The sequence below is a fragment of the Populus trichocarpa genome, chromosome 19 (assembly GCF_000002775.5).
Source record: "Populus trichocarpa isolate Nisqually-1 chromosome 19, P.trichocarpa_v4.1, whole genome shotgun sequence".
NCBI classification, from domain to species: domain Eukaryota; kingdom Viridiplantae; phylum Streptophyta; class Magnoliopsida; order Malpighiales; family Salicaceae; genus Populus; species Populus trichocarpa.
The window spans coordinates 1,052,233-1,077,225 of record NC_037303.2 but is presented as its reverse complement, the minus strand read 5'-3'; the positions used below and the strand labels follow the sequence as shown (position 1 = coordinate 1,077,225).

The 24,993-nt window shown below is 30.2% G+C and overlaps 1 protein-coding gene across 2 annotated transcripts; it reads right to left on the bottom strand.

Moving 5' to 3' along the window:
• Positions 1 to 4,156: 4,156 nt before the first annotated feature.
• LOC18110615 (probable LRR receptor-like serine/threonine-protein kinase At1g07650) lies at positions 4,157 to 12,949 on the bottom strand. Of its 2 annotated transcripts, XM_024591545.2 has the most exons (24): positions 12,761 to 12,949; positions 12,332 to 12,491; positions 10,699 to 10,770; positions 10,534 to 10,602; positions 10,387 to 10,458; positions 10,213 to 10,284; positions 10,056 to 10,127; positions 9,861 to 9,932; positions 9,708 to 9,779; positions 9,550 to 9,621; positions 9,379 to 9,450; positions 9,099 to 9,170; positions 8,757 to 8,822; positions 8,125 to 8,181; positions 7,989 to 8,024; positions 7,857 to 7,891; positions 6,889 to 7,265; positions 6,616 to 6,811; positions 6,378 to 6,518; positions 5,968 to 6,086; positions 5,638 to 5,848; positions 5,266 to 5,506; positions 4,689 to 4,839; positions 4,157 to 4,601 (listed from the first exon to the last, which is right to left on the bottom strand). In XM_024591545.2, the coding sequence occupies exons 1-24, from the start codon at positions 12,882 to 12,884 to the stop codon at positions 4,224 to 4,226; spliced, it is 3,009 nt and encodes a 1,002-aa protein (XP_024447313.1). In that variant the 5' UTR covers positions 12,885 to 12,949; the 3' UTR covers positions 4,157 to 4,223. The 2 variants fall into 2 exon arrangements, with proteins under 2 accessions (XP_024447313.1, XP_024447314.1); XM_024591546.2 differs by lacking the exon at positions 10,387 to 10,458.
• Positions 12,950 to 24,993: the final 12,044 nt, after the last annotated feature.

Here is a 24,993-nt window from a genome sequence, read left to right as displayed (position 1 = left end):
GGACCGGTCCAATATAGATTGATGTACCCATTCGAACGGTTAGCTATTACAGTTGCAATGTAATTCATATATAAAAGTATTTTATATGTTTTTCTTAATTGAAAATACTTGATTAATATTTCAATGCAGGTACTTGTTTAATCTCAAGAAAAAGGTTAAGAACAAGGCGCATGTTGAGGCTTCGATATGTGAGGCCTATATTGTTGAGGAGATCTTAACATTTATCTCGTACTATTTTGAACCTCATCTGAGAACGAGAATCAACCGCGTTCCACGGCATGATGATGGCGGTGAAGTGCCTTCCAGTGGGAACTTGTCAATATTCTCCAATACTGGACGACCCACACCTAAAAATGTCGTAAGAGGAAGATATTTGTCGAAAATAGAGTTCAAACAAGCACATAACTATGTTCTATTTAACTGTGATGAGCTGAGACCTTTTATTCAGTAAGTTTATACTAATTAAACTTTGTTAGTAATATACTGTTAATTATATATTGTAATATCATACACTCATTATCACTTGCAGGCAACATCGACAATATTTGCTCTCCAATAACTCACAGCTGACCGAATCCCAGATCTCTCAATTACAAGATGAGCAATTTGCCACGTGGTTCAGAACACATGTAAGCACTATCATAAACTCATTCTAACTTGCAAAATTATTGTACGTATGCATGTCATTACGAGATTCTCGTTCATTTACTGTTTATTGATGTACATTACATACAATGTTTATCAAATGGGAAGGAGTGCGCCTAATCCTGAATGGATGCCTCAAATCAATGCATGGTTTGACAGATTTCAGGTTGGCGTTAATTTATAATTTTTAGCTTATTTCTAATAAATTATTAATATAATTGTAAATAAATTATTATTTTTATTTAAACTTGTTTATTTATACACAGCACAAATTCTGCTGGGACAGTGAGCATAACACTGTTGTGAGGAGGGTGTGGGAAAATCACGCAGCAACTAGGTAAGATCGAAAACAATACAAGATTTTTTTTAGACAAAAATTTATGTTTCGAAATGTAATTTTTGGTTGCGTGAAGTAGGTTGCGTGATTTTTGGTATGAAGCACAAAAACAGGCAAAAAAACCCGCGAGGGATAGGGGTTTCCAAGGCTGGAATGACGTTGCGGTTTGGAGGGATTTCAAACCGATATACATCCCGGAAGATTTATGGCCGCACTATCTTGAGCACGTGACGTCTGAGCGGTTCACACGACGCTCACAGTCCGGTGCTGGCAACCGGAATCGGCCAATTCATGGCTCGGTGACAACGCACACTGGCGGCTCCGTTCCGTTTGCTGCACAAGCGAAACGAATGGTAAGATTAATTTAAATGAAATATATCGTTAAATTAAGTTGTTGTTAATTTATCGTTTTTCATTATAGGCTGCATCTCTTGGACGTGAGCCGAGCCCGATGGAGCTGTTTGTGGAGACGCACGTGCGGAGTCAAGATCGCCAAAAGGGGGCGCAACAGTTCATTGATAACCGTGCTCAACATTTTATGGTATGTTTGTTCAACCATTTTATTTTGTAAGTTATTATGTTTATTGAATTGAATATGATGATTACTTTTTTTTATTTTCAGGAGACCTATAATAATCGGTTGAAGGAGAGATACGGGGATGATATTTTGACCCATCCGGAATTCGATCCGGATTTGTGGATGGAGGTTGGATCGTCAGGTGGACCCGATAAAAATCAGGTTTACGGGCTCTCCAACACTACGGCCGACAACTTGTGGTCGACCCGTAGTGTTTCAACCGTTGGGAGCTCCCAATCAATATCGAGCTCCCAATCTAAGGAGTTCGTGGCCTTGCAGCAACACACGGCTCAGCTCACCGACAAATACGACCACCTATCAGCAGAGTACGCACAACTCAAAGCGTCTCATGCACAACAAATAGTAGAGTCTGAGCAAATCAAAGCGTCTCAAGCACAACAAAAAGCGGAGTATGAACAACAAAAAGCGGCTTATGAACAGCTTCATGAAATAGTCATGAACATGGCAACACATAGTGGAACATGTGCGCCTAATTCTTTTTGGCCGTATAACCACCAGCCTCCTCCTCCAGGATCTCCTCCTCCAGCTCCAGCTCCACCTTTATATTAATTTGTAATAAACATTATTTACCTTTAAAACTTCATTTAATATTTTTTTTGAAACATATTCAGTTTGTAATGAATATTATTTAACTTTGATTTTTTTTTTGATGTTTAATATAAATTTTATTTGCATAGTTGGTTTTTATTACCATTAATTTATATAGTTTTATATTATATATTCTAAATAATTTTTTAAAAATAAATTTAGAAAAAAGTATTACCAAGGGTTTTACCAACGGAATTAATCCGTCGGCATCTGACAGTAGCATTCACCGACAGCATTACCGACGGAATTAATCCGTCGTCATTTGACAGTAGCTGCCACACTTACCGACGAATTTACAGACGGATATATTCGGTCGGTATTTTATACACTCACCAACAGATTTACCGACGATACGTAGCCGTCGGTAAATCAAGATATCACCGACGGAATAAAAATCTGTCGTTATATTTCAAGCGGGAATCTTTTTTTTTTGGCGTGCAAATTCCGTCTGTAAAACCATCGGCAAATGGTTTTTTTGTTTTGCCGACCGATATAGCGACGGAATGGGGAATCACCGACGAAAGGAAAGCCGACAGATTTAATTCATCGGAATATGTCCGTCGGGAAAACTGTGAAATCTTGTAGTGAATTTCATGTAATCGAGTTCTTACTTGATTTTGTTTTCTAGCTATAGAATTGTAATCTACTATATAAGTTGCACTCTAATTCTTAATTTCTAGAATTTATTCACAATCAATCCATATTTTGATTAGTCATCCCAATTTAATTTTTTACTAATGATTCTTAATGTATATAACCTATTAAGTTTTCAATATGTTCTCCTAAATATAAATCATAATCCTAATTAAATTATTATTAAATAATTTAACTTACTATTAGTTCAAAAAAGCTAATTAATTTATATTTGAAGATCAAGTGCAACATTTAGAAACGTGTCATAATCTTTTATATATTATGAAAATCATATGTGGTTTGACTTAGCTTTTAGTAACTAGTTTCGTAGCATAGCTATTATCTATTTATCTATGATGTTTTAATTTAGATATTTGAACACGGAACATGTATGTTCTATCAAATTATATTTGTCATAATCTATTTTTTAAATCTTATACAACCTTACACAAGTATTTTTCAATCAATACTATTTAAAAATATATGTAATATTATTTTTTAAATTCATCTAAGGTGATGAACCCTCTCTTTATCATTCAAATACCTTCATATATATAGTTTATATTATATAAGATAAATTTGTTAATTACCTTTTATTAAGGCAACATGTAGTTAGGATCAAAATATAGCATTCCATATATAAGATAACCTTTTGATTTCAAGTTTATGTAAGTGTTTGACATTGATGTAGCCTTTTCGATTGTAGTTTTAAAAATGGGTTTAAGAAAAACACTTTTAGTTGCGGTTTTAAATTGCTGGTTTAAAAAAATATATGTTTGGTTAAAATTGCTATGATAAGAATTTTTACATCCAAAATAAATAAAAAGCAGGTCTCTATGAATGAAAAGTAGATTATTTTATCTTTTACAAAATTAAGGTTTGAAATGCAATTGTGTGTAGAGCCAAATGCAAAAAACATAACCTATTTGGCTAATCGAACGGATTGTTTTTGTGGTTGGATAAAAAAATAGAAACTACTAAAATACCAAACAGTCTCTGAAATAGCTTACACAACTACTACTTGAGTCTTTTCATAGACACAAGTAATCTTTCGAATGAGAATCTTCATGTTGATCAGTGTAGTACACTTGTCATTTAACAAACACATATAAATTAATTTTGGCTATCACATGTACCTTAACATATAAGAATAGTTGCTTCCTTTCATAAAAAAAATTCATAATATGTATTGGTCTCAACAACTTTAATTAATATAAAGTCTTAGAAGAATATTGATTAAAATATTTAGAAATAATACTTTAATATAATAGCAATCTTTATAATTATAACTGCGTTATAATTTTTTTTATAAAATATTTTTGTTCTAGAACTTATATTTATTCTAAATTTATTAATCAACTTTAGTTTTAATCTGTTTCTTATTCATGATTTTTCATGATAAAAAATTTGTGGTTCGTGGCATCAGCTTTTACTAATTGGATAAAGATCCTGGGCCGATGAAGAGGAAGAAGCAGTCCATGGTCCCTCTGATGACTTCACGAGGGACGGAGTTTCACTTATACTTCCATTGACAGAAGATTGAGCAAACTTGTTATGTAAGGCCGTAGCATACCCTGATGGATCACCCAATGTGCTTGGAACCATGACTAGTTCCTCGACATCAGTTTTTCCTTCAAGCATGCTTACTACTGTAGACATTGTAGGTCTAAGTGCTGGAGACTGATTTGTGCATAGCAGGGCTACATTGATCATTCTAACCACTTCTTTCTTGTTGAATTCAGACCCCAATCTTGGATCAACCATCTCCATTATGTCCCCATTTTTTTGTAAATATAGAGCCTGAAATAACCAAAAACAAATTAGATGTATATCTGACTAAGAGTAAACATGAACAGACAATTAAGAGACTAAATGGGCATAACTTACCCTATCTAGAAGGCATACAAAATTTTCATCCCTCCTAAATTTGACGTTGTTCATCCCAGAAACAATTTCCAATGCTACAACACCAAAGCTGTATACATCTGCCTTGTAAGTTAAGTAACCATATAATGCATATTCCGGTGCCATGTATCCCCTGCACAGAAAGAATAACTCAGACATTTTACAAGTTTGCTTCACTAAAACATGTAAAAAAATGCTAAATGTCTATTCTTTGTTTTTGTTTTTGTTTTTGTTTTCGATAGGCAAAATTATATTTCTTGCAGCCTAAACAGGATGTCGAACCCTGGATGATAATGTGAATAGTGTATTCATTTAGAGGAACACAGCCATAGATGGGGAGGCCCTGATCCATGAGAACCCTGCAGTGTGTGATTTGAACCCTAGATGCCTGCCTACCACATATTTTGAATCTAACCCCTTCCATCGGCACTTGAGCCCAGTTACAGCATCATTTAAGACTAAAAGCGAACTTAGATAAATGACAATACTTGTGTGTTTTCCTTACAGTTTGTTAATGTCTTCTTTCAGGATTTTTCATGTGTTAATATCAGAAACTCACATTGTTCCAGCAACTCTGGTGTCGATGTGGGTGTTGTCCTCGTCATCAAGCTTGGCCATTCCAAAATCAGATATCTTAGCATTCATGTCCTTGTCAAGAAGGATATTGGTACCTTTTATGTCCCTATGAACAATTTTGAGTGTCGACTCCTCATGCAGGAAAACCAGACCTTTCGCTATACTTACACATATCCTCTGCCTTGTACGCCAGTCTAGCTTCGTTGCCTGGATTTCCTTTGTCCCTGTAATCATCATGCATAACCCAACCCATCAATTTCTTCTTCACTAATTTTATTTATATGCCATTAAAAGAACTTGTTTTCTTTCCCATTACTTTACATAAGATACTATGGGGAAGTGATCAGAGGCCTACCAAACAAAACATGCGCAAGGCTATTGTTTTCCATGTATTCATATACCAGCAACAATTGCTTCCCCTCAATGCAACATCCATACAATCTAACAAGATTTGGGTGTTGCAAAGCAGAAATCATGCCAATTTCGTTCACAAACTCACGATTCCCCTGTTTCGATTTCGCTGAAAGCTGCTTCACCGCAATTTGAGTGCCATCTGATAGTACTCCCTGCAATATGAGAATAATTTTAGACAAAGAAAATAAGTTCACATGGCCACTCCGTGCTGATTTGATAAGAAAAAAAGAGTAGATAAGTAGCTGAATGAAAACAAAAATCTGTACTATACTTTGTAGACGCAGCCAAAACCACCTTCTCCAAGTTTGTTTACTGGATCAAAGTCATTCGTTGCGGCTTTGATTTGACTGAAGGTGAAGATACCAGTTAGCAGATCTAACCCAACAAGTTCTGCCCAATGAACAAAGATATATGTATATATTAGATGTTCAGCATGAATGATTTATCAAAGGAAGAACACAGATTGCTAATTCCCATTGAAAAAACCATTATTAAATAGTAACATAAAAGCATTCCTTTAGCTTTGCCAACCTTTGGATTGAGATAATTCTTTGACAAATGTATGCATTCATGGATAGACATACAGCAAATAAGATGCAGAAACTTGCTTATTGCCGTGTTATTTTAGTGACTGGATTCCTCACTAGAATTTGCAGAATCAAATAAATGTATCAACTGTACCTCGACCCCTCGATTTCCTTCCTCTCAAATAACCTTTCCACCAGAGAGTGGATAGAAGTATGATAATGAGGAATAATGGCAAAACCACAGCTCCAGCGACAATGAATCTCTTCCTCCTGCCTTTATCAGGTGGCTTGAAGTCTAGGCAGAAATAGAATTGCAGCAACAGCAAGTATTGTCAGATCACAGTAATAATTATTCCTTCATTATTATGCCATTCCATTACATGTCAACCTACCAGATTTCACATCAATGGCTGATATTAGAGGACCATATATTCCTTTTTTGGGAGACATTGTTGTTCCTTTCCCAGCCCAATGAAGGCGGATCTCTAAACCTCCATTGGTTACATTTGCTGTATAATTATGAATGTATACCTTATCCACCGCTCCCGCTGGCTTAACTATATCAAAATCCTTCAGCACAACAATGTCCTGCGAGAACAATTCTTCAATTAAGCTGTCACCTATTGCATAAGGAATGAATCTATGATCTTTTAATTAATAGATACCTGAATATAAACATCAAATATCCGTCTTCCTAGACTGTAGTGGGATCTGTTATCCCTCATTACTATCTCTGCAAAGTGCAGCTTGATTGTGTAATTCCCATTTACCAGACAGCGAACGTGGTATGTGAGAGACAAAGGCGTGAAGCGTGCATTTGTGTACAATACAGAGTTGTCCATTCTGAGTATGGACATGTTTTGTGCTGTGTAGTTATACGAGGAAGAATCAACATCCCAGAAATGCCCTGTGGTACTTGTTTGCCAATGCTCTCTTTTGAACGCATATTTTGCTGCACCTCCTGCCTCATCATCTGCTTCGTAGAAGGTGTTTCCAATGGTGGCTTCTGGTCCCCCACAATTAATGTGCACTGAATATCGCTCTATACATAGAAATAAAAATGTTCATGGCCACCGATATGATTAAGCAAATTGTAACACAAGAAATGTTAGGATAAAACTGTCAGATAAAGAGATTAAATCGCAGAAAACAGAACAGAAACAATCAAACACATAAATAAATTAAGATTTTGTGATGCAGGAGCATCTTTTTCCTCTTGGAGTGGATACCGTGGTGGCACCCATGATGTGACGGCTGTGTCAGGGGTCTACGATGGTGTGGCCCAAACATAAAAGGACCTTTGGATTTATGACTTAGACGCTATCATCTACAACTATAGGAATAAATTTGTCCGCCAACATTATTCTAGGCTTTTGGGATAAGCTAGTAGTTTATTCCTACACCAGTTGGATGTCTTAGATTCGATTTTCTTACGACAGGTGAATGATGCAGAGCATTCTCAATGGGGCGGCCCATTCACACAAAAGGACCACTGCGTTTATGACTGAGATTCTATGATCCAATGAATAAAGGGATAAATTTATAGTCTAGGCTAACAGGTTGTTCCTGCATCATTTTTCTGTCTAATTCCAGGTGAAATGTAGAAGTGGATAGCTTTACAAATTATGAGTACCTTCTGAACAAGCACTCAGGCACTCAACGGGTTTCCTGGAAAGATTGGCAAGAGAGAATCATTAGTTTATAAATGACAGAGAAGAAAATAAAATGATCTACGTTTTAGATATTTATCAAAGTAGAAGCTTACGAATAGTGCCCTCCCCAAGTACTTTTGAACAGATTTCTGGCAAACCAACAGAAGAGTAAAGTTTTGCAGGTTATGAAGTGAATGTAGCAGACTTTCAAAATCAAAGGTAAGGCAAGGAAAATGAAATCAATCTTACAATGTTTCTTTACATTTTGCTTCCGAAGTAAAATTGTTGTATGAAAGATCGAGTACACTGAACACAAAGATAGATTCCTTAAACATTCAGACAGTATTTCTGAAATTTTTAGAAAATTGCACGCACATGTTATAGACAGACACTTGGAAGATATTGCAGTTGGGTAGCTTTTGGTTATTATCTCAAGATAGAAGCGATGAAGATAGTTGGGACAGGAGAGACGTGTATTTCCTGTTCTTAAAAGTTAGAAATTCAATCCACAGTTGTCTCGGAGATAGATTTATTTTTATATCTTCATATGTGTCACTGCAACAAACACATTTTTGTTGCTAATATATTTGTCTCTTCTATCTTAGGACACTAATCAAATGAAACCTTGGAGATAGTTTGATCATTCATGCACTGAAAACTATCTGAAAACTGGGAAGGATAAACTGTTATCTGCTTCTCATCAGTATAGCTCTTCAAAGACTAGGACATATTATTAAACCTACAGAATCGCATCTGTTATAGGATAAGGGAAACCTAAAGTTAATGGATAAAATATTCAATAATTCTAATTGACTAAAAAATATATGTATTACAAACTAAAATCTCAAAAAAAAAAAAAGAAATTGAGAGAAAAAACATACTAGCGATTGCTTCTTTGGTTGAACCAATCTGGGATGGGCCCTGTAAACATGTTCCATGTAAGATACCTATGCAGAAAGTAAGAATTGTCATTTGGTTGAACATTTGTCCAAGGCTATCATTGCAAAAGACTCTGGAGGACAAGTTTAACATCATAATTGCTGTACTCAACATTTTTATTAGAACAAATTAATTTCTGTATGGTTCAACTAGAATCTCGACCCTAGTCAGGCTCCAAGTCCTAGATTTTCTAGGTTAATTTGTCTGACCGGTCTAGGTTTAATAATTATGTTTTCATAAAGCAAACATTAATTTCAGAAGGTAATATAATATAGTATACTTACATTTTCTCCAAGCTTTGTAGGCCTTCATAATTTGTTGGAAGTAAACCATTTAATCTGTTGAAACTGAGATCCCTGTTTTCGAAAAGAAGAAGAAAAAGAGGGTAAAGACCAATACAACATAAACTGAGAACCATCATAATGCAACATTTAAAGTTATTTACGAATAATAATTTAGCTGCAATCTAAAATCAGCAGCTCTAAGTATCCATGAGATTCACACTTCAATCTTCATGTAGATGAATGACAGAATGGATGATGTATAAGGGATAGAGTAAATTACAAAATTTTCAGGTGTTCCATTCCGGTCAGATATTTGGGAAAATTTCCTGACAAATTGCAGTTGCTCAACAGCCTGCAATATACATTAATTTCATGTAAGCTAAATACATATGCTGTGTTGTAAATTAAATATGATCCTGATATGAGAGTATCAGCTGCAAGAATAACTCACAGATACTTAATGCCTTTTATAGATTCTAGGTGGGGAAACTCTGAACCATCTCCAAGTAAGTTACTTATTTTTCTGCTCAATATTAGACAGCATAAAAATGTGAGATGTTCGGGATAAAAGTTGTAACGGAGACCATAAATTTAAAACAAATATCTTACAGATCAGTTAGATCAGTCAAGACAGAGATGTTCAAAGGAATGGGTCCAGTGAAACCACCAGCTTGGATCTCTCTGTTAATACAAAATTAAAGGGGGATTAGGGTTCTGCTTCAGTGATGAGATTCGGAGCTTGTGGTAGAAACTAGCACATACAATGTATCAAGTTGTTTCCAGCTCTGAATAAAATCAGGTATTCTTCCAGTGAAGTTATTGCTGCTAAGCCTTCTGCATTCGCCGAACGGAAAACACAGAATCATGAAACTTGGAGAGTAAAGAGATGCATCTGTAATATCAAATACTGCAACGAATGAGTATGATACACAATAACCATGAGAAATGAGAACCTACAGTTCCTTCAATCCGGTAAGATTAGTGAGAGCCGGGGGTAACTCTCCAGTGAGATAATTGGCACTGAGAGTTCTGCAATCACAAAAGGAGAAAAACACTTAGCATTCAATAATCAGTTAGGACTTCATTTCTAATACAAAAGCTTGAATGAACTGACAGATTCTCCAGGTTAACCAAGCCTCCAAGCTCAGGGGGAACAGTTCCGGAAAACATATTGTCCTGAATGTTCCTGCATAAATGCCAACTCTCAGGATTACTCCTGACTAAACAATTGAACAGATTTAAATATAAAATTAAAAGACAAGAAATTGACTAGTAGAAAAATGCATACAATGATCTAAGTGTGGTAATATTTCCCAGATAGCTAGGAATTTTTCCTGTCAAGTTATTCACGCCGATAGACCTGTTGTTTATACAATCTATTAATTATGAGTAAGCAATTCCTTGGCTAGAAAACATGAATGAAGTATTTTCTTACAATAATTCCAGCGTGGTATTAGCCCATTCAGGTGGTATATTGCCACTCAGGTAGTTGGCCCAGAGATCTCTGCAGAGCCGATAGAGTTCTAATAAAATCGAATCATACAACACAAATTCACGGTGCTCAATCTGTAGAAATGTAGTAATTTGAAGCACTGCTTACAGATGTTTAAGGTGTGGTAGTTTCCCGATAGCCTTTGGGAGACTACCGTTAAGATCTTGCCTTTTGAGATATCTGCATTGCGAGAACACATGGACCCATCAACTCCTCAATACTTTCAAACATTGCAAATCAACAATCATATGTCAAGAAAATACAAGACAGAACTCCTCAATGCTTTTCTTCGGATGATTTTAAACTCTTAAGCCTAAACTTCTGACAAATGGACCATTTTCTTCGCTGAAGATCCTTTCTTTGCTATCACTACATGTTTAGCTTGTTTTTCTATAATTTTACTGCTAATGAATTGCATCTGAATTTCTCAAAATAAAATTCAACTATCGAATGGGGTTTATGAGGAGATTTAATCCACCACAAATAGTCCTCCACTGTATTATTTTCCGGTGCTACGGATTATTTTTTTAGCATAAAAAATTATTTAAGCATTATTAATATGTTTTCTAATAAAAAAATTATTTTTTTACTTGAAATATAATGCATATTAAATGACATATTTTCTAAATATTTATTTGGTGATATATTGGATGATATTTTTAAAAAATATTAAAATAATAACATATTGAATCGATCATAGTTAACTAGTCAAGTTTGTGACCGAGGATCATGTTTACCTTATAAAAAAAATTTAAAATAAATTATGAAGATCAATTACTAATCAACCAAATATTATTGAAGGATAAAATAGAGAAAAAAAAAGAACAAAACAAAGCTACCCAAGTCAACTACGGTCAACCTCCAAACGCACAACTCGAGTCATGAGATCGGGATAACAAAAAAAATTAAAAAAAAATATGAAGATCAATTTATAACCAACCCAATGTTGAAGGTTGAAATTGTACAAAAATCAATTAAAAATAACGAAAAAAAAAACCTAAGTTAACCCTGGCTAACCTATTAAACTTGTAACCTAGGACAAGAGACAAAATAACTTCACAAAAAACAAATAAAAAAATTTACAAAACTCCATTTCCAATAGATCTAATGTTGAATGTTGAAATCAAGAAAAAAAATCCAAATCATTTAGACTAAAATAACTCAACAGAAATCAAATTGAAAAAAACTACAAAACTCGATTTTCAAAAAGCCTAATAGTGGAGGATAAAATTTAAAAACAAATCAGTTGTAGATGAGTAAAATGAAAAAGAAATAACCTTATAGAAATTAAATAAAAAAATGACTAAGCCCGATCAAAAAAATATTAAATTAAAAAAGAACAAAAAAATTAAAAAAATAAATTCGGGTTAATCTGTTAAACCTGCAACTTAAATTATGAAATTAAGATAAATTCATAAAAAAATAAAAATACCATTATGAACATATTTAATATTGATATCGAGGAAAAAAATTAAATCCATGATATCAATATATAACTAATAAAAAGAATTGAGAAAAATTATGAAATATAATTTCTAAAACAATCTAATATTAAAAATAATTTAAAAAAAAACTAAATAAAATAATATATTAAATTATTGAAGAGTAAAATTTATGAGTGTGACTACTTAGCCACGCATTTAGTATTTTGTTAATTCCTTCAACTAGCCCCATCAGAATCCTTCGTACCTCAAATTTAAACTGAAAACAAAAGCATGGAGTGGTAAGTGAAGAAATATACATGGCTACAACGTGGCACGTTCCCCCAGGAAATGAGCAGTTGCAAACAACTTCATTGTCAGCATCTGGCTTTAGAGGTAACTTTGTATTATTGCACAGTTTCATATTGCGATTCCAGCCTTTTTTGCCCAGTTGTGTTGCTACTTCAAGCAAGGTTTCCACTGCATAAATCAAAATTAAATAAAAAAAAAGTTTGCAAAAAACACAGAATTCTGCTAAAACCTCACTGCAAGATGCAATTAGTAACATGGTTACAGAATTAATTCGGCAATACAATCAAATTTGATGACTGTATTATTGAACGGTATATGACGCAGTGAGGACTTTGCAGATAAAAAAACTCCTGCTAGAAGGCATTACAACTGCATGTCTTCCTCTAAACATTAAAGAATCTGACCATCTGAACCAAATTAAAAATATATATATGTACCTTCATCAGGAGCAGGGCTCACATCTTGGGCCTCCAAGTTAATTGCTCCCATGCAAAACATTAGTAACATAAGCACAAGTAAGCTAGACGTGATTCTCAAGATATCAGAGAGTGCAGGAGCCATCTTCCTTGGTCTGCAATCCACTTTAAGAGTTAATAAATAGGCTGCCTGAAGAAAGCTTTATGTATTATTATAGTTGACTTATCATAATGGTGTTTTTTGTTTTTTATTCTCATCCTTGGCCTTTAAATTACAATTTTTTATGTTATTTTTTCTAATTCGGTCTTTATTCTTTTGATTTTTAATTTTTTTTCTTGCTTTTTTGTTAAAGTTTTTTTGTTTTTATCCTTCAATCAAAGTTTATGTTTTTTTTTTTATTTTGCCCTTACTCTTTTGATTTCTTTTTCCTTTTGTTAAAATGTTTTTTCTTTTCAATTTAACCCTCCAATTAATTTTTTTTATTTTCACGCTCATTATTTTAATTACAATTTTTTGTTTGATTTATTTTTTTCCCCAGTTTTATCCTTCAGTATTTGATTTGTTGGGGATTGAGTTTCGTGATTTTTCTATTTGTCGTGCTTCTGATATGATAACATGGATCACGAGTTTTAAGAGTTGACACAACTAAGGATTCTTTTTTTCTCATTTTCTCTTATGATTTTATCATTCTGCATTTTTTTTTTAAAGATTGATTTTGTGGTTATTTTTAATTTATTTTCTTTTGGTTTATCTTGATCTCATGGCTTAAGTCATGGGGTTTGCAAGTCTTTTTCGAATAGAGGTGTTTTTTTTAAAAAAAATGTTTTGTTTTATATTTATTTTTTTAAGAATTGTTTTCCTTTTTTTATATAGATAAGTTTTATTTTATAAAAAAAATATTTATTTTACAAAAATATTTTTGATATGTTCAGCCTTGCATTGTATTTTTTTTTCCCTTTCCTTGCATTGTATTTTATTGATTTTAATAAATAAATTTAGTAGATACAAACGGACAAATATTTTATTTTGCAAAATTAAATATCTTGATCTATATTCGTCACTTGATTTTTTTTAATTTCTCCTTTAGTTATTGTTAATGATTTATTTTATTTATTTACATGGATAATTTTCAATTTATTTAATTAGATATCTAGATAAAAAAATTTATTTACACTTTGAATTTTTTAATATAAAAATATGTTAGAATAGCTGTATATCCAGATTAAAATATATATATATATATATATATATATATATATATAACTTGCTGCAGAGTACCGAGTACAGGTCAAATATTTAGTAAATAGACAAGCACACACGAAAATACACCCTTGTCTGTACTAGACGACTTGTGCCCTTCCATTTTATCTAAAAGTCAACGGGAAGATTGGTAGGTCAAAAAATACGAATTTTACGTTCACATATTCATTTGTGTGTGAAATGGAGAAAGGATAGGCTATAATTCTTTGAATCCACAAAACCATCGAAGAGACTGACTGGTAGTTTCTTAAAATGATGGTATATCAACGTTTTATTAGGTATTGTTTTGTTATTTTGCTAAGATAATTGAAACAAAAACAATGAAGCTAAAAATATATTTAGTTGAAGTAAAAAAGATAAAGATATAAAAATAATTTTAAAATGAATTTTTGTACTTTTAAAATATGAGATATAGATGATATATTTTTAAAAGCAATATTTTTTATTTTTTATTCCTAAAATATTTTTATAAAAAAAACTTTCAATATTTTTATTAAACTAAGACATGTAAAGATAAAAATAATTATCATCATAGTTTTAAAACCTGACTCAGGTGTCAACCAAAGGTAAGGTCCAAGTCACAGGTCAAAAGAATCAACCCTAGATAACTTGAGTCAATGTAAAAATAAAATTAGTTATTATCATAATTTTAAAATCCAACATGGGAGTCGATTCGGGGCAAGGCTTGAGTCATGGGTCAGGAGGATCAATTCATGTTGACCTGGGTTAATATAAAGATAAAAGTAGTTATTATCATAGTTTTCAAAACCAACTTGGGGGTTGACTAGGCAAGGCTTGGAGGGTCAACCAGGTTTAACCTAAGTCAATGCATGAATAAAAGTAATTATCATCATAGTTTTAAATTCTGACTTGTAGATATGACGATTTAATTCGAACCAAATGGATATCAATTCGGCTTGACCTGAATGTGTGGGTATTTGTTAGATAGTTACCGTACTCAATGGATAATGGGTAGGGTATAGATATTATCAAACCCAACCCGAAATTCACCCAAAAATATTAACCTGAAATATATATTTATAATTGTCGAACATTTAGATTTTTTTTAATACAATAAAATATATTCATATCTCAATATTGGCATAAAACTCATAAATATGTATAATATTATCATTTACTATGTAAATACTTCATATACATATATATAAACTATATTTTTATAGAATAATAAGTAATAATAGATAATGAATAACCATATGGATGCTCGAAACTCGATGGATTATTTATGAATATCTAAATTTTTTACTTGATAAATATTGGGTAGGGTATGAATATCTAAATTTTTTACCTGATAAATATTGGGTATGGTATGGATATTAAGAAATCTAACCTGCAGATACCCATATTTATCCCTACCGACTCGAGAGTCGACTTGAGGCAAAGCCCAAGTCACATATTGGGAGGGTCAACTTAGATTGACCCTAAAAAAATTTCAAAAAAGAATCAAAGCAATCTTTTTTTAACAAAATAAATTCAAAAGTAATTAGTCAATGGGGTTTTTACTGACTTAGGTCAGTTTAATCATTCCTCTATTTTTTTTAAACTCGGATCGTTCAGGCCTCACTGTGTTAGTTTCTTAAAAAGATGGTATATCTACGTGTTATTTTTGTCAAAAAATCATCTCAACCCAATAACTTAAGCTTTTAGATAAGGTTGCAAGATATAATTTATATTATTCTCTAATACACCGCCTCAAGTGAAAGCTCATTGGGTTTCAAACTTACACAGGCCCACAATACTTTGTGCTTAATTTTTATCAAATAAATAAGAATGATGAGATTCGAACTGGTAACCACTTAATTATCAAGCTTAAACTGTTAAATGAGAATGATAAGATACGAACTCGTGACCATTTAGGGTCGTGTATTCGATCCATGCACATCGTGTATCCCTTTTGTTTCTTTGATTAAACTATCCACTTAGCAAGTCATCCAATTTCGATAAGGCCAGGACCTGCCCTTAATTTTATTTTAATATTAAGACGTTTGAGAATATAATAATAATAATAATAATTTTTTAAAGTATTTTTTATTTAAAAATATATTAAAATAATATTATTTTATTTTTTTTAAATTAATTTTTGGTATTAGTATATCAAAACGATTTGAAAACATTAAAAAAATTAATTTAAAACAAAAAAAATTAAAAAAATTCAATTTTTTTTAAATATTTTTGTTCTGAAACGCAAAAACAAACACACTTTTTTTATCTTTTGTCTAAGAATCATTTGAAATGAGTTCTTTCACTTTCCATTGGCAATTTGTTACCACGAAAGACTCACTACCAAGAAATTAAATCAGAAATGCAAGGAGTGAGTCTATCCAAGAAAGCATGAAGTGGTAGCAGATGGGTAAAAATTAGGAGTGTCATAGGGCAATAATACCCGACTCAGTAGAGAAGGCGCAAGCAATATGGACATCCAAAAGTTTCATGTCGCGAAAGACAAAGCATGTATTTTAAGTAATCTACAATCGAGTTTATTTTCTTTTTTAATTCAAAGATAAGTATCCAATTAGATATATTTTAAGTAAATTATCCAAAATAGTTGCTTTATTGATCTTGCTTTTGAAATGAAAATCGTATCATGCTTAGGAGAGGAAAATTTTGTGGTTCACGATTGAGTAATTAATGATATTTTATTAATTATCTTTTGAATTTATATTTTTAAAAAATATAGATGTAATAAAAAGATTTTAAAAAAATAAAAGTACAATGAAAAAAAATAGAGAATGCATAAAAATAATAAAAATATTTTTATTTATGATTTTTATTCTCTGTATTTTTATATTTTTAAGTGAATATCAAAAAGTAACTAATAAAATTGCTCTTTACGCCCCCATAAAATTATTCCTCAAGAAAGATATATATAAAAAGAAAAGACAAAATCATATCAAATATCACTAGAAAGTGATAAGAATTATCTCACCTATGAAAAATTAATTTTGCTCAAGAATTCGTAAACATTATTTCTTAACCACGATTTAATACTGAGATCGATAATCCACATCGCGTTATAAGTTTTGCATGGGCCTACTAGCTGTTGCAAAATCTGCACGTTCCATATAATTTATTAAAACACTCTCACAAGCATATATTTAAAATTCTGATTCTCATTTTTCATTATAAAACTAAATATATTAATAAATATCACTTAGAAATATTTAACAAGTCTATAATATTATATTTAAAGTATTTATATTATATGCATAGTTTCATTTTAAACAATAAACTATATATAAATATGTGATACAATAAACTCTTTTCTTTATTATTATACTTTTTATATCTTATTTTTTTATTTTAAGTGATTAAATAGTTATATATATATTAGATAAACTTAAAAAAATATTAATAAACGATTTTTCATAAAAAAATATATATTTTAATTTATTTTCTATGATACTTTCAATATTGAAAAGTAATTCAATTTTTATAAAAAAAAACACTTAAAAAAAAACAATTTTCTACAAATGAACGAGTTATTAGCATTTTTAGGTAATTGGCCATGTTTCCAAATTTAGTGGCTAAACAATGTACAGCATTACTCAGGTATCGCATGGAGGGTAGTTGAAGCTAACATCAATAATGCATCTGATTAAGTCTGTGGTCCCTTTTAATTTAATCCAAATTGAAAGAGATTTTCTTTTAATAAACGAAATTGGCCAAAATATACTCTGGCCATGGAAAAATAACGTTGACGTAAATAGTCTTCTCAAACATTAAAGGGAAAGGATAAGTTCCAATTAAAGTGACCTGGAAAACAATAAAAGCTTCCCAGCAGAGAGGTTGGTTCTGATATTTATGAACTTTGCTGATGCATCTCCAATGAAGTATGATGATTTATTGCCCAAGATTCTTTCATAATTATTAGACAGTGAGAATATAATAAACATGTACCTTTGTATTTTTTATTTTAAAAATACAAGAATTCACTTCATAATAATTGGCTTGGTGTGAATTGGTGGCAGCGAATTATTTTTGTTGGGACCAGCATTTTGCCTTGCTACTGTATCTGTATGCTAACAATTTACAACTTCTCACTTAGATATTTTATCAACCATCATACATACATCAATTTCTGTCAGTCTACATATTCACCACGATGAAGCTTGTCTAATTCTCTTTCAATCAAAAGTTCGTATGCCCAGTTAGAAAGTATAACTTCTTCCTCTGGTTTTGATACGTTAATTTCCATATTTCTTCTGCAAAAGACGATCTTTAAGATCACAACTCCATAACTATAAATATCTTCTTCAAGTGCTAATCTTATTCCATTCAGGTACCATATAACCTAGCTAGTGCCCCTCTAGCTATCGTCAAGGTTCTTGTTTTATTAGTAACTAGCAATTTTGCTTTCCCAAAATACAAAACTACGAAGAGCTAAAGGAGGATTTTGTCTGAAATGGATTTGCAGTCCAGACGAGTGTGTTATCAGGTTAACCGATCAGCCATATTCATATGGTAAATCAATTCTTGTGGATAGAAGGGGATAGCCATGAATGCAAACCGTGTGAAATCTCTGCTAACAGTAGGAACTTTAGTACAGGTCCTGCCGTCCTAGACCCACCTTCGACGTCTAAATCAACCCCTAGTATCGCTGTCTTATTTTATTTTATTTTTTTTGTCAGGGGTGACGTCTAAATCAAACCCTAATATCACTGTTTAACCCTCTTTTTTTTTCTCAGGGATGTTTGTATTGTCAAGATGTTTGTAAATTTGAGTGGAGTTATTTTTTAAAATAAATTTTGTTAAAAATTTATTACAATAATATTTTTTAAAAAATTATTTTTAATATTAATAAAAAATAAAATCTCCACAAAAGTAATGAAAAAGAGGCTATATCGCAACCCAAAGACCCCTAGTATAGTTTTTCACAAAAGTCTCTTGGAGAGGATAAAGAAAAGAAATAAAAACAGGAAATGGTGAAAAAAGTTGAGGAATATTTTAGTTGTTTCATCGACATATGAATTATGTGTTTACCTGTAATATAAAATATAATTTATGAAAAATTAAGATAAAATATTGCCCTAAGTAATTTTCTCAATAAAAAAATTAAGAGTTAATTATGCTGCTTCTAGCAGTGTAACTTCTAAAACTACAAATATAAATAAACAATTTAAAGAATTTTAATGTATAAAAAATCATTTTAATTCAATAATTTAAATTATTAAATAAAATTTCAAAATATAATTTATATTATTACCTCAATCTTTAAATTTTTTTTATTTTATTAAAACGAGTATAATTACTCGTTTAAAGGGATAGTGCAACCCTTTATTTTAAGATTGCGATGGTAAAAACAATGCTACCTATTGAATTTTAGACTGCGTTGTTTCCATTAAAATTCAATAACTTATATTAATGGAATATCACGACAGCTTTGATAATTATTTTGTAGGGGGTAAAAAATATTATGATTGCACTAATTTTTATTTTTTATTTAAAAAAAAACCTTCAGATTTCGCATGATTTATTTTATTTTTTATTCAATTTATTTCATGAAATTAAACATCGATCCATAAAGGTAGTGTTTATTTTTGCAATCAAATAATATTTAGTAATCTTGATTGAATAGATAAATCCAGTTTGTTTTTCAAAAAATAAAAATAATCCAAATCAGTTATGTTTTAAGAATTAAAAAAGGATAATTTTTAAGAAAAAACCTTATACTTATAATTATATAATTGAATTAAAATAAATTTACTGAACTTATCATGAGTTTAGCGGTATCAAGCCATGTCAAATTAAAATGTTATTTGTTTTAGTATTTTTTATTAAAAATATCAAAATCAAAGTAAATTTAATTTTTAATATAAAAAAGTTTGATGGTTGAATTATTTATTATTTCATGGATAGGGATCTCTTTTTGGTAGTTGAATTATTTATTATTAGTCTTGGTATTTATCATGATCATGGAAGCTTACTACAATGGCGTGCATTAAATAAATTAAAAGAAAAAAAAACCTCACATAAACTCGTAACATGTCGGTTTACCCTCCATCTACCTAAGAAAATAGCACAACATGATAAAGTTTAATTTTTTTTAAAAAATAAATATTATTTTAATATATCTTTTAATAAAAAATACTCTATAAAATAACTTACAATTATTATAGCTCTGGCTTAACACGTTACGGAAAATTATTGCCCTTGCGTGTGAGATTATTATGTTATGATAACCACTTGCTATACAATGTCGATCTCAGTACTTGATAGTTTCAAAATTGAATTGGTTTTTTTAATATAATATCATAGTCTTGATAAAGAAATGATCACGAGTTTGAATCTCATCATCCCTATTTATTTGATAAAAATTAACTATAAGGTAGTGTGAGTGTATGTAAGTTTTAAATTTAAAGAATTCTTACTTGAGGAGGTATGTTAGAGAATAATATAAATTATATTTTGAAACTTTACATAACAGTTTAAGTTATTGAGTTGAATTGATTCTTTAACATTAATTTAAGTATATATAGATGAAATGATTAAGTATACTATGGAGAAGAAGGAAATGAGGAGATTTTAATTTAATTTATTTAGTTTTTTTTATCATGAATTTGAAAATAAGAAAATAAACCCGAGTGTAAAAAACTAAAGGACTTGGAACTTGGAAGAAGAAGATGCTAAAGTGGTGGTAGGAGGAAGAAGAAGATGAAGAAATTATAAGGAACTTTAGTTATTAAATCAATCATTGTTGCAGCAAATATTAGCATGTTTGACTCAACGCATCAGTATATATATATATATCGTTAATTGGTAGTGATGATGGCAATGATATTATACAAACTTGAAGCAGTCGTCGTAGCTAGAAGAACTTCCTCTTCTCTCACATTGAAAGGAAATATCGAAGAAAAGAAGGCAACAATGTTCTTTCTCTATAAGTAATAATGTTCTTTCTCTGTGAGTAATGAACTTTGAACTCTCTCCTTGATGAACTTTAACTTTCATAGACTGTGCTAAGAGGACATTTAAGAGTCGTGTGGGAGTAGTGGTTATTTTTGGTCAATGTTATCCGAGTCTTCTTGAATTTTTTTTATTTTTTTTATTTTAAAATAATATTTTTTTATTTTTTAAAATTATTTCTTACATCAAAATAATTTTAAAATATTAAAAAAATATTAATTTAAAATAAAAAAAAATAAAAAATTTCAATTTCTTTTTAAAAATCTTTTTTTAAAAAAAAAACAAACATTTGCATACTCACAAAATGGCAATGACTTGAGTAATAACTAGTTAGTGGCCCGCTGAGAGTCAACATGGCAGCTAGCTAACCTTGCCGTTTGCTACCATTCTGAAATCAAAGCTAAAAGTTTAAATATTTTACTTAAAATTATTTTTTATATTTTCAGATTATTTTAATGTGTTGATATCAAAAATATTTCTTTAAAAATAAAAAATATTTCTTTAAAAATAAAAAATAATTATTTTGATATATTTTTAAATAAAAAACTCTTTAAAAAATAACCGCTACTACATTGTCAAACACCTTCTAAATCAAGTCTTCTAAATCAAGTGAGAGTTGATTTAGTATGAACTAGAAAATTTAGCATTATATTAATGACTTGATCGAATAGATCAAACCCGGTTTGATTTTTATTATAAAAAATTTCAAATCAGCTATGATTTAAGAATTAAAAAATGATAATTTTTTAAAAAAAATATTATATTTATAATTATATAATTGAATAAAAATAAATTTACTAAACTTATCATGAGTTTAATTAGCGGTATCAAGCCATGTCAAATTAAAATGCTATTTATTTCAATATTTTTTATTAAAAATATCAAATCAAAGTAAATTTAATATAAAAAAGTTTTATGGTTGAATTATTTATTATTTCATGGATAGGGATCTCTTTTTGGTAGTTGAATTATTTATTATTAGTCTGGTATTAATTTATCATAATTATGGAAGTTTACAACAATGGCATGCATTAAATAAATAAATAAAAAAAACCTCACATAAACTCGTAACATGTCAAGTTGACCCGGTTTAAGCCCCCATCTAACTAAGAAAATATCACAAGATGTTGCAGTCTAAATTCCTTTTAAAAAAATAAATTATAAGAGATGTTGTTTTGATGAAAATAAAAACTATATAATTTCATAAAAGTAGACCTGCTAGGTTAGTATTGAAATCTTCTAACCTAATTGCTTTTCAAATTTGTGTTTCAAATTAAAGCTTATAAAAATCATCAAGACGCGACCTAATTAATTTAACGAGGCTAAAAATAACTTAAATGACTTATCAAAATAAGGGTCGTGTTAGAAACAAATCATGATATTTTTTTTTAATATAAAACAAGTGACATTGGATCACACTAATCGATCTAAGTTAACTAAAAAATTCATACCTAAAAATATTGACATGATCATAATATGCTAACCTTGTTAGACAACTATCTATATCTTTTCTCATCCCTTATTCTCTCTCTGGTTAAGCCTTTTTGGGGCTTGAATCAAATGAAATCCAGTACTAAATTGGAGTTGTTAGAGATTCAATGGATAAATTAAAAGAAGAGGGTTCGGGATTGGATGAGATACGGGACTCAATTGAAGAGTTATTATAAAATCAAAAATTAAATTGAACAAATTAGACCAAAATATAGTCTAGCGCGAGCAATGCATATCCTAGCGTGTGAGGAGAGCCACCGAGTTCAGACAGTGCATATGAGCTCCTCTAACCTTTAAAAATAAGCTTTCTTGATGTCATTTAGAATCATTTCAGTAAGCCCTTTCTTTTAAGGTAACAAGTTAAATCTACCTCGCCATGATGTTGTTCTAAAAATTATTTTTTCTTCTCTTTCTCTTTTTCTCTCTCACTCTTTACCTTGAATTATGCAATTGATTTTTTTTGTTCTTCCTTTAAGGGATGTCTTTTTCCTAATTGTCAATTGCAATCCCTCTGGTTTTAATATCTTTAATATTTGTTCTAAAAATTCAAATATTAATTATACTTTCGTCAAACTGAATTGATCATAGTAATAATTAATACTTTTGAAAAATATTTTTCAATTAAAAATATATTAAAATATTTTTTTATATTTTTAAAATTAATATATCAAAATCATCAAAAAAAACATTTAAAAAATTAATTTCATATTTTTTTAGATAAAAAACATTTTTTTTTAAAAAAAAGAGCTATCACAATGTGTCAAACAGACACCATCACTGCCACTGTCAAAGCAACATTGGCTACTAGAAAGCCAGAGGTAACTCCAATACCTTGATAATGTTTTCGATAGCTCTTGGAGAAGGAAGACCATTCAATTGTTCAATAAGATTGACTCGGAAAAGATAGTGAAAATATAACTGATGGGCGTAGTTTTTTGTTTTCTTTTTTCTTTTTTCTTCTTCTATTTTTGAAGCATGATCACTTTTCTCACATGGAGACAAGTCCATCCACTGGATGCAGACTAATCCAAAATCATTAATGAGCTGTCTAATAAAAACAAATTATACGTCTTTGGCTATGCCTATAAAATTTAAAAATTATTTTTATAAAAAATTATTTTTTAATATATTTTTTTTAAAAAATAAAACACTTAAAAAAACAACTTTTCTCGCCTATGAAATCCGGCAATACAATCACATTTGATGACTGCATTATCGAGGAATATGGTGCAGCGAGGATTTTGCAGATAAAAAAAACTCCTGCTAGAAGAAGGCATTACAAGTGTACGTCTTCCTTGGTCTGCAATCCACTTTAAGAGTTATTAGGCTGCCTGAAGAGAGCATTATAGTCGACCTTTCATCATGTGGGGTCTTTCTTACCTTGTCTTATATGCTTTCAGCCAGGCACACCACTATTGGGCAGCCGACCTCATATTATTGAATTTTATTAGGCTGTTAGATATTTTTAATTTTATTTTATTTTTTTTAGATTTTTTATTTAATTTTTTTTGTTATATGATAAAGAAAATAAATTTATATTACTGTATAAAAATTAGGTTATGATATTTTTTTTTGTTTGAAGTTGAGTTGAATTTTCTTATTAAAACATGTTTGTTTTTGTTTTTTTAAAAAAATTTAAATTTTTTATTTAATTCAAGTTAATTTTTTTTTGAAGTTGAGCTTTATGCATTATTATAGTCGACCTTTCATGATGTGGGGTTTTTCTTATGTTGTCTTATATGCTTTCAGCCAAGCACGCCATTACTACTGGGTGTTGGCTAGCTGGACCTAATATTATTGAATTTAATTAAATTATTAGATATTTTTAATATTTTTTAAGATTTTTTTTGTTATATAGTAAAGAGAAAATAAATTTATATTACTTTTTTAATATTATATAAAAATTAGGTGATAATAATTTTTTTTATTTGAAGTCGGGTTGAATTTTCTTATTAAAACATGTTTGTTTTTACCTTTTAAAAATACTTTAATTTTTTTTTGAAATTTTTTATTTTTTTATTTAATTAAAGTTAATATTTTTTTAATGTTTTTGTATTATTTTGATGTAATGATATAAAAACCAATTTTAAAAAATAAAAAAAATATTATCTCAATATATTTTTAAAAAATAATCATTACGTAGTAATATATCAGTTAGCATATTGGTCTGTGCTCCATAGCATATCAACAACAATTTTTTTCAAATATAAAAATGTTTGAGTTAGGTTAAAAGTATGTAATGTATTTGTCCTATAACCATCTCCAACTAAAGTATTTTCTACAATAGCACCATGAATAACGCATAGTAGAGCAGCACCTAATACACTGACAACTAATTTTTTTCTCTTTATTTTTTTCTTTTAAGATATTTTCAATTTTACTTTTTTTTCTCTTTAAATTTTTTTTATTTTCTCTTATTGATTTTTTTTTATATTGTAAAGAGCAAATAAATTGATGTGATTTTTTTTATATTGTACAAAAGTTGAGTGGTGATAATTTTTTATTAATATTATATATATATATATATATATATAAGCAGACACTTAAAAGGACAAGTTTGTCTGTACTAGACGACTTG

What these genes read in the sequence shown, in the direction of transcription:
- LOC18110615 (XM_024591545.2), bottom strand. Translation starts at nt 12,884, where the DNA reads ATGGCTCCTGCACTCTCTGATATCTTGAGAATCACGTCTAGCTTACTT. An exon ending in ACGTGCCACGTTGTAGCCAT is followed by an intron (nt 10,771 to 12,331) that starts GTATATTTCTTC and finishes CTCGCAATGCAG; the next exon opens with ATATCTCAAAAGGCAAGATC. An exon ending in ATTACCACACTTAGATCATT is followed by an intron (nt 10,285 to 10,386) that starts GTATGCATTTTT and finishes GCATTTATGCAG; the next exon opens with GAACATTCAGGACAATATGT.